A 9,341-nucleotide genomic window follows, 5' to 3' on the forward strand; every position below is an offset into this window, starting at 1 on the left:
GCGATGCCGTGGCCCCGCTCGTCCCGCGCATCCTCGCTGCCGCTCTCCGCCGCGTCCGGGACCAGGACTCCTCCGTCCGCGCCGCGCTCGTCGACACCGCACGCGCCGCGGCGGCGGCCTCGGCCTCGGCCTCAGCGTCCGCCGCGCTCCGACCCCTCACGGACGCGCTCCTCCACGAGCAGGACCAGTGCGCGCAGCGCGTGGCGGCGGAGCGGACTCTTGTCGGTGGGTCGCGCGTCCGAGACGACATGGACGAAGGTGGGAGGCTCCCAACGCATCCCCGCCGACCTCAACGCCGACGGTCCTTTCCTAACCCGCAGCCCCCGGCCACAGTCTCTCTCTTCCGGTCCAGTGGGGGCTGCTAGCTTCCAGGTGAGAGCTGTTACTTCCCGTGCTAGCGGTTCTGGTTTCCCTGCATTATGGATTCTATCATTCTAAGAAAGATCGATTTCTTGGTTCATCAGACTCAATTCCTTAAATTAGTTGTGGATTTATATGATGTTTGGTGGTGTTATCCTAATCAGGAAGTCGTATTCATTCATAGCTCGATTAGGGTGGGGTACTTGATATTTATTTTGAAAAAAGGTCGTGGTTCAACTCTCCATTGAATGCTCACCACCAAAGTACAAGTGACATCACCGTTTCACTAGGCTGTCCAAATTTTTTGGTCATATTCATATCGCGTGTGAGGTGCATGGTTGGTAACAGCGTTGTAGAGAATTATATATGCATTATTGTTCAAAGACTTGGGTGGTGCATTTTTAAGCATCTTAGCTCGGAATTTTTAGGTTTGGGCAGTCAGTGAGAAGCTCCATTGCGGAAACCTGTTTTTGGGAGTTTAAAATAGCTCTTCACTGGAAATTTATGCAGTACCTAACTTGACTGAGTCTGGGAACTAGGCAACTATACCACTGCCTTAGAGATCTGTACAGCAGCACCAACAAAGCCTTTTAGTCCCAAGTAAGTTGCGGTAGGCTGCCTTAGAGATCTGTAACCATGACAATATTGTCATTGTTATTCCTTAAGTGATCTGAAAGCGGCTTCTGTATTTCTGTTAGTTGATGTGCATTGTGTTTCTGTGCAGGAATATTGGAGATGTGCCTTCAACACTCTAGGGCTCGATTGCCTCCAGATAAGCAACTTGCTGCAGAAAAAAGTTTTGCCTTGTATTGCAAGCCAGTTGAATTGTACAATATTATCCAGAGGCGAGCTATTAAAAATGTAAATTTTATCTTACAGTTGCACTCCTATCATAACATTGTTCATATATTGTTTCTTATCAGTAATTGCTACCTGTGGATGCTATGAGATACCAATAATAATTATTCTCTATATTTGGCAGCCACCTTTTGTTCAAAGATCCCTTCTATATAAGATACAGGCAAGGAGAAAAAAGAGGTTTGGCCCTTAAACGATCTGTCAAATATTTTGAACATTTGATCTCGCTGTGTACCGTTCAATGTTCAGTTCAACAGCTTGATAAGTGAGGTTCAATATCGTGCCTATGTCTCCTATGTTTAATGTCATGGCATGGGCACAACCAAGAGTGGTGAGCACCAGCGGTGCACTTTACCAATTTAGGATTAGGACTATAGTTTCTTTGTTAGTTAGTTTTTTAGCTGTCGCCATTGTAAGATCATTTGAGGCTTGGCTTATTGGAGTTTCTCTTCCAGTTTCCTTTACTATTCTTTAGGAACTATGTACATAGAATAAGTAATATAAATTGTTGGTGTCTTCTTCTCATGATTCTGTTTTTACTTGGCTACAGCTCCAAAGGTTGTAGGATTAATATATCATTTTGGTGTCAAATAATTGGAGTTAGTCATTTATTTGTTTGTGTCAGAAATCTGGAGTCTTTTATTGCTCTGAATGCCCAGCAGCTAAATAAGGGTATTGTTCTGAATTTAGTCACACCTTTTCATTAATAAGACCAAAACATTTCATTTCATAAATGTCAATGAGGTTTGGAGAAGAGAAGAAACTTGTTTGTTGCTGTTATTGGTCGACCTACCAGTAATATTTCGCTTGAGGGGGTAGGTGCAACTCTCTTCAGTTTGTGAAAACGAGTAATGAATTTTTAAGTTTGCCTACTATAGGATCTTATTTCTGATGCACTATTCATTTTTCAGCATTCTCCGATATATCGAATCAATAGGGCTTGTTTGCTTACAAATTTTAGTGAATTTGGAAATAAAGACAAAACTGAAGCCACATTCATCATCTCTGTCGACCTTGCTTCCTACCTCCATAGGCTCCAACCGCGCCTCCTCAAGTTACTTCGCAGCAATGCCTTCAAGGCGAAGCCCGCGCTCATCACCCTCATCGGCGCCTGCGCGGCCATGGGCGCCAATGCCGAAGTCACCGCCTCCATCACGTGCCTCCGCGATGCAATCGCTAGCGATGACTGGGCAGCGAGGAAGGCCGCGGCGGAGGCGCTTGCTGCATTGGCCCTAGAGCACACGGATCTTCTCACGACCTACAAATCCTCTTGCGTCACCTTCTTCGAGGCCAGAAGGTTTGACAAGGTTGGTCATCAATTTTGTTTGGATCTTATTTTTGGCATTTTTTATCTTGATTATGGGGTTGACCGGCTGAGTAACAAAATTGTTCAATGCAGGTCAAGGTTGTGCAAGAGTCGATGAACCAGATGATTGAGGCGGGGAAGGAGATCCCAGGTGCTGAAGAGGACGAGTGCTCCTCGCTCTGCCACCAGCGTCCCAGTCACAACGAAGATCTTCTCTTACAGGTGAGGGGTATCCCCTTCGTAGTTCTAACTGTACTTGGCTACTTTCTACTACTTCCGCATGTACAGATCTGCTAATCTTTTTCCTATACCTTGCAAGAGGTAAAGAACTAAATAAGAGTCTCTTGTTGTTTACTTATAAACTCTTGATGAACAGTTGGGTAAATGCTACACCTATTTCTTTTTTATATACAAATTATCCTGTAACTACTCAGGGAGTGCAAGTGATGGGCGATATCCAGCTGCTTCGCTGGGCTCAAACTCAGTTCCTTTAGCAACAAGGAAGAGCATATTATCTGTAAGCAGATCATCTCTGTCTGACGTGTCTACCAGTGTAATTTTCTGGACCTTCTCCAGGTAATTTTCCTTTAGTGTGTTTATTGTTACTGTATATTTTTACAGTTCTCTTGCGAGACGTAGTAGTATAGGGCTTGTAGTCGTTACCTTTTCTTCCAGAAATAAGTAATCATTAACTTCTCTGCTGATTACTAAACACAAGAGAAAACATTCTGTAACTGTAAGTCCACGTTGGAAGTGGAAGTAGTTAGTTTTTGGATACTTGGTTGCAACTTGAGCTGTGGCTTCAATGCTGGAGCAGATTATCTGGTGAAGCTGAGGTTGTTTTGAGAAAACGTTTGGTTGAACAGCTTCTGATATCTCTTATAAATAGCTGAGAGGGGCAATGTCCAAGATGCCCTTGGGTATTGTAAAATTTGATTATATGGTTGCAGATGTTCTTTTATATTTGAGTACTTTTCAAATTTTAAAATAAAAATTATCAACAACCAATAACTTTGCCAAGAAACGAGCAGATAAGGAATTGGGGTTATGGCGGATTCTTTCTAATTTCTTGTGAACTTTAGGGGTGAAAATGTACTTTGTGTGGTGGGCCGTGGGCCTGTCCATGTAGCGCGTGGAAGCTCCTTTTTCCAACTCCACCATGCACCTGTCCCTCGTGAAAGCGCACTTTATGGTTTATGGAGCTCCATGAATGGAGCTGCTACAGCAGCACCTTCTTGGTACAAGGAGCTAAAAACAGCTCCAGGAGCTGTAATGGAATCCCCACCAAAGGGGGGCATATGTTGGTCGTAAGAAGAGGGTACTATTGACTCCTGTTTGAGAATACTGAAAAGGGACTGCTACTTAAAATTTGATGTTTCCATCCAGCATTAACTTTTCAGTATCAGTGACACGATGGGTCAGATTTGAACATGATTATTGCAAGCCAAGACATTGTCAATTACATATAGAAGCACATGTCATGTTGCTTTCCATGTTCCCCGCATAATATTACATTGCTAAACTTAACTATGCACTAATGTTTTAGTAGTGACTTGTAGGTATACATATTACCACCTTGTTGAGTTTGCTGCACCAGTCATGTGCAATTAACGTTCCGTATCATCACTTGTAAAAAAAAGGTTTATGTTGGGGGCATCTCCTCTGATGTCTCTTATGATGATCTCAAAAACTCTGCCAGTCTTTTGGACAAGTAGTGGAAGTGATTACTCCTAGATTTCTTTGTGCTAGCTTTTGTTTTTGCTTTCTTCTAAATTCAGAGTTTTTTCTTTTCTTTTCTGTAGGTTGAACTCATAGCTGATCTTCATGTTATCCATGCTAGCAATGTATTGCGTTTATTCATATTTCTCTTTTATAGTAGGGTGGGTATATGTGATAAAGCATGTATTCGATAAAGCAGATCTTTCCAAGTAGGGAACTAAATTGAAAATTGTATTTTATGAACTTTATGTTTAGTTTCATGGATCAGTTTGAGGCATAGCTAAGTATAATTTATATGATTACACTCACATCCACTTGGTGTTTTTAAAATGTTTGCAACGGTCCACTATTGAGTTCGAAATACTGAACCTCAAACTCCTTGTCAAGGTACACCTCGTGTAGCGATTTTCTGACTTTCCTGAGTGAGGCGGCGCTATTGGCTTTGGTAGGTCTTTCTCATGATCATGTTGTTTGGGTCTGAAAATGCTCTGAGTCGTAGTCTCGTAATGTTATAGTAACAATAACATCATTTTTGTGAGGATTTGTCTGAAAGGAGAACAACTCAACATCAATCTTGGTTATCAACCAAGAGTCTAAACTCCTTTGTCATGTGTTATCGTTTCAATCCTGAACTATGCATTGTTGTGGGTCTTGAAGATCTGGTTACAAGCCTACAACTTAACTGATATATATCACATGATGATGATAATATGTATATTCATGGTGACACCTTTGCTCTTTGAACATGTTGTAGTCTATTGTGTAGTTGCAAAAGAATATGTGAATTACCAGTCAGTGGAGATTGAGAGGGATTCCCCGGCTAGAAGCTCAAGCGGATTAGGAAGTGGCTCATCTTCATCCAGTGGTACAGTACAGTGGAGCAAATGAGTATCTATCACCATTAATGCTGAGTTATCGATCAAGTAGCTCGTTAATTCGTTAAAATTCCTTGCAGATTCTGACTCTGATGTTACAGTTTATTTTTTCAGTAACCAGAGGATGACAAGCCTACTACAAGAGTTGGTCCTAAGTTATAAAATAAGCCTAACTTTTTTTACAGAGTACACAAATGTCAGGTTTTCCTGTTTGGGCTAGCACCACAAATGGAAACAAAAAATTGGACTCAGCCCATCGTGAAGATATGAAGGAAGAGCACTGTCCCATTATTCTGTTTTTCGGTAATTAAAGCATCATCTCCATTCTTGGTTGTTCCCATTTTTCTATTATTTACTAAGTAGCTTATTTGGCTAATGTTAAAAACTGGAAGAAGACCATGTTTCTAGCATGAACATGCCAGCATGGTGCCATCAACAACTTCCCTGTTAGCTCACGGTACACCATGCTCCAGCCTGTCCCCTGGTTATCACTGTGGTGCTGATTGTGTTCCCAAGATGCACTGAAATAGAGCAAGATCAAATGAGGATGAAGTTACTGTGTAGAGATTTTTGTTCCCCCTTTGTAGCAGCACCCATGGATTTTTATTTGCACAGAATTACTCTCTTTTACTGGTTCATTCAATAATTCAATTTGTTGCTTGGAAACCACTGTATAATAAATACAAATGCTATGGTATGATTTTGTGAATTCTGATCGCTCCTTTTCTTGTAAGCATGAATTCTTGTAATTTGGCGTGTCTTTTTGGTTTTGCATATATGGTCTGGTCCTGAAAGAATCCTATACGGATGAATGATGCAGTAGGCTGGTAGCTTGTAGTATAGGAATGGGTCGGTAGGCCAACTTTGAGATTTGCATCATGTTGCGAGGAAATTATTGATAGAGAAATCAAAGCAACAACTTCGTGTTCTGGAGACTGTTCATGCACAATATCTTGCCACTATGGCACTATCGAGATCTCTCAATATGTTTTTGCTTCTGTTTTTGTCTCTAAAAAATGATTGTGTCTGGTCATTCACTCATTCTTCTTGTAGAATTCAAGTTTCTATCTTCAAATCTGAATTGAATTTAAATGAAAGTGACACAAGAAACATGCTTCATGCTTTCTTTTGTATTATTTGTGATGTTTCTCACCTAAAGATATGTGCTCATTCCTGAAATTGACCGTGCTTTCTGAAATTGACCGTGCTGTTATGTTAATGGCAATTTGTATTTTTGAATTTCAATATATTTTATTATAACATGTTCACTCTGTAGCAACGCACGGGCATTCACCTAGTACATAACTGAAGACCAGACAATACGATCCTCTGTAGTTACTTCTCTTGAGATAACTGCAGATGGGTCACTGACATGTGGGCCTGATCTAGATTTGGACCACAACTATGCATAGGATTGGTTTTCGGTGAACAGGTGCTTGATGCTCTGAACTGCAAAATCCAACGAGGCTAAGGAAGTGTAAAGACACACGAAGACCAACCAGCCTTTGTAGACTGGCCTTGGCTAAGTATACCATGCAAACACAAGAAAACGTAACCACACCCACACGGCTACATCACAGCACTTGGATTACAGACACCGACTACCCCTATACGACTTTCGTTTCCCGCGCCTGCCATCCCGAGAGCCCCTACAAAAAATAGAAAAGCAGAAGCCGCGCGCGCGCGCGCCAGCCCCGCTCCATGAGTCCTCACCGGAGCACGCGGCTGAAGACGCGCGACACGTCCGACGCGCGGACGGGCTTCACCAGGAAATCCTCTGCTCCTTCCTCCAGGCATCTGTGATTAGATTAGATTAGATTAGACACGGGAGGGGGGCAAGGCACGACGTTAGATCATTAGACGTAGGTACGGGTGCTACTGCTACATCTTTAGTCGTATGTGATGATTGCTTATTACCTTCTGATTCTGGTCGAGACGTTCTCCGAGGACATGATCACCACCGGGATCTGCTTCAGCTTGGACGACTCCTGCATGCACGGATCTTCATTAGTCAGCGATCTTAAATGAAGGCTCAGATTTCACGTTGCAGAATGCAGAATGGGCTAGTCGTCAGATCATCTTTACCTTGACCTTCTTGAGCAGCTCGTATCCCGTCATCTCTGGCATGCAGTAATCGGTGATTATCATACTCACGTTCGGCTCCTATATCATAGGATACATACACGATACGACCCGAAAACAAGGGTGAGAAATAAAGGCGTAGATCCCCGTGTAAAAATTGGTAAGAAAAAAAAGAGAAAAGAATCACAGCTATATGAGTCAATACCGTGCCTAACAGTTCCAGGGCCCTCTTCCCACTTTCCACCGCAGTCACTGCACGAACGCACAAGACCAAAACAATTTGCATCAAGAACTGAACTAAGTACCGAGACCACAGGAACGCCCGCCCGCCCGCCCGCCTGCCTGCCCAGCAGCTTGCAACGCACCACGAAACCGGGAGCTCCGGAGTATGGCGGCGATGATGGCGCGGTCGACGGAGCTGTCGTCCACCGCGAGGACGTGCGGCGTCGGCGCCCCCACGCCCCCGGCCACTGCTCCACCGACGCTGGCCATCTGAAGCTTGGACTCCCCTGTCGACTCCGACGACCCGCCGTCTTGCCCAGCCTTGGGCCGGTGCTGCGCGCTTATATACACGCGCGGGGGGCGCGCTTCTTGCCTGTTACGGAAGGGGGAAAGGAAGCGATCGGTCAGGAGATCCCCAGTGCGGCGAGTGAATCCGCGAGATCTCGGTACGGGGATGGTCCGGCCAGTGAGCTTTTTCATACGGGGCGACCCACACGTGCCAGGGGACGCAGGTATTAACTCCTCCCCTCCTGGCGCTGCCCAGGACAGGATCTCGTCTCCTTTTCCGGACCCAAGGATCTTCTCTCTTCAATGAGCACCTCCGATGTGCTTGGATTGGATATCTCTGCACACTCCGTGATCCTTATTTTGTCTGCCATCTGATCTGATCGACGAGATTCGGCTGGCGAGATTGTTTAAGCTCTCCGCATTGGCGATTCTACAGCTCCGCGATCCAGCGCATGTGCCAGTGCCACCATAAACTCGTCTTATTATCTCAGCACGCAGCGGATTTGTCGTCCTCGTAGTGGCTCATCAAGGTCGCAGGCAGGCCCGTGAGCCGTGACCAAGAAAGCAGAGGCCACGCCAGCTCGTCCGTTTGACAAAACCGGCGTATACTTGCACCTGTACGCTGCCACTGACGTTTGGTATGGGCACAGATTTTCTCGAGAGACTGCTACTGCTAGGAGCAGGCCAAGGACGACGAAGACGCACGTATTACACCACCAGAAAGCTGGTATCCTAGTCCTGGAGCGATCGATCTTTACATGAGCGCACTGGCCAAAGTGATTGGGTTCGTGCACAATCCGCCGACCAAGTACAGGAGTAATGGAACACCGGGAGCGGGAGGAATAGCTCTAGTGCATTCAACCCCCTTGTTCTTGCGGTTAATTAATCTGATGAGAACTAATGTGTTACCTATATATGTTTTCCCTATACCTTGTTTATACCTGGTATATTTATTACTGGATAGATTTGCTATTGCTCTACTTGATTATGGGATAAATGATACACTGAGCATGATTTATTGTTGCTAGTATACATATTATGCATGATAAAATCACTCGTTTAATTGGAATATGGAGTGCCAATCCGAGAAAACCACAGAGACTATATAGCCTCATGTCTTGGCTAATTAATCAGGGAAGCTAGTGTGTAAGAATCTTACACGAAAGGGCAAGCGGGGAGGAGTTACTCAAATATAGTGATGGGGTTGACCATGTTACAATGGTTTTTCAGACCTCGGGATTATCTATAGTTCTATACCATCTCTGCTTAAATCTGGAGTGGGTTTTCTCATACGAGTGGAATTTTATAAAGGCATCGCAGTGAACCTTGCTCTACCTCCTTGGAAGAGGTGTAGGGTCTAGCTAAACCGTGACAAATAGGTAACACGACTTATGGGTAAAGATGTGCAACCTCTGCAGAGTGTAAAATATATATATCAATCGTGCTGACGGTTACGACCGGCTCGAAACTCTCACATGATTAATATATAGAAGTAAATTTAAATCGACATGTATGTGGTTGCTTTATGGGTGACATTTTAGTTTACCATTTAATTGGGTTGATATTTACTAGCCGTTACTAATAAAAGTTTGATCAACTTAATTAAAATGTAATGCTTAGCCTTAAATTTT

General features: G+C 43.9%; 2 protein-coding genes across 17 annotated transcripts; one reads left to right on the forward strand and one right to left on the reverse strand.

The window, feature by feature from the left end:
- Positions 1-235: 235 nt before the first annotated feature.
- Positions 236-5,835, forward strand: LOC100381896 (TORTIFOLIA1-like protein 3). 16 transcript variants are annotated; one of them, XR_004849629.1, is made up of 10 exons: positions 240-372; positions 1,085-1,221; positions 1,343-1,398; positions 2,252-2,525; positions 2,618-2,746; positions 2,959-3,100; positions 4,631-4,688; positions 4,998-5,108; positions 5,233-5,421; positions 5,511-5,835. XR_004849629.1 is itself a non-coding variant. In XM_020553467.1 (6 exons), exons 2-6 carry the CDS (start codon positions 1,096-1,098, stop codon positions 3,016-3,018), a joined length of 645 nt encoding a protein of 214 aa, XP_020409056.1. In that variant the 5' UTR covers positions 236-372; positions 1,085-1,095; the 3' UTR covers positions 3,019-5,835. The 16 variants fall into 16 exon arrangements, 1 of the variants encoding a protein (XP_020409056.1); XR_002269454.1 differs by having other exon boundaries at positions 236-372; positions 2,959-4,688; positions 5,220-5,421; XR_004849627.1 differs by lacking the exon at positions 4,631-4,688 and adding an exon at positions 871-960 and having other exon boundaries at positions 237-372; positions 4,998-5,421; positions 5,514-5,835.
- Positions 5,836-6,354: 519 nt separating this feature from the next.
- On the reverse strand, positions 6,355-8,190 carry LOC100273679 (two-component response regulator ARR3). The gene is made up of 5 exons (NM_001148091.1): positions 7,566-8,190; positions 7,406-7,452; positions 7,204-7,281; positions 7,036-7,106; positions 6,355-6,915 (listed from the first exon to the last, which is right to left on the reverse strand). Exons 1-5 carry the CDS (start codon positions 7,900-7,902, stop codon positions 6,828-6,830), a joined length of 621 nt encoding a protein of 206 aa, NP_001141563.1. The 5' UTR covers positions 7,903-8,190; the 3' UTR covers positions 6,355-6,827.
- Between the last annotated feature and the right edge of the window lie 1,151 nt (positions 8,191-9,341).

This window comes from Zea mays, chromosome 5 (assembly GCF_902167145.1).
Source record: "Zea mays cultivar B73 chromosome 5, Zm-B73-REFERENCE-NAM-5.0, whole genome shotgun sequence".
Classification (NCBI taxonomy): domain Eukaryota; kingdom Viridiplantae; phylum Streptophyta; class Magnoliopsida; order Poales; family Poaceae; genus Zea; species Zea mays.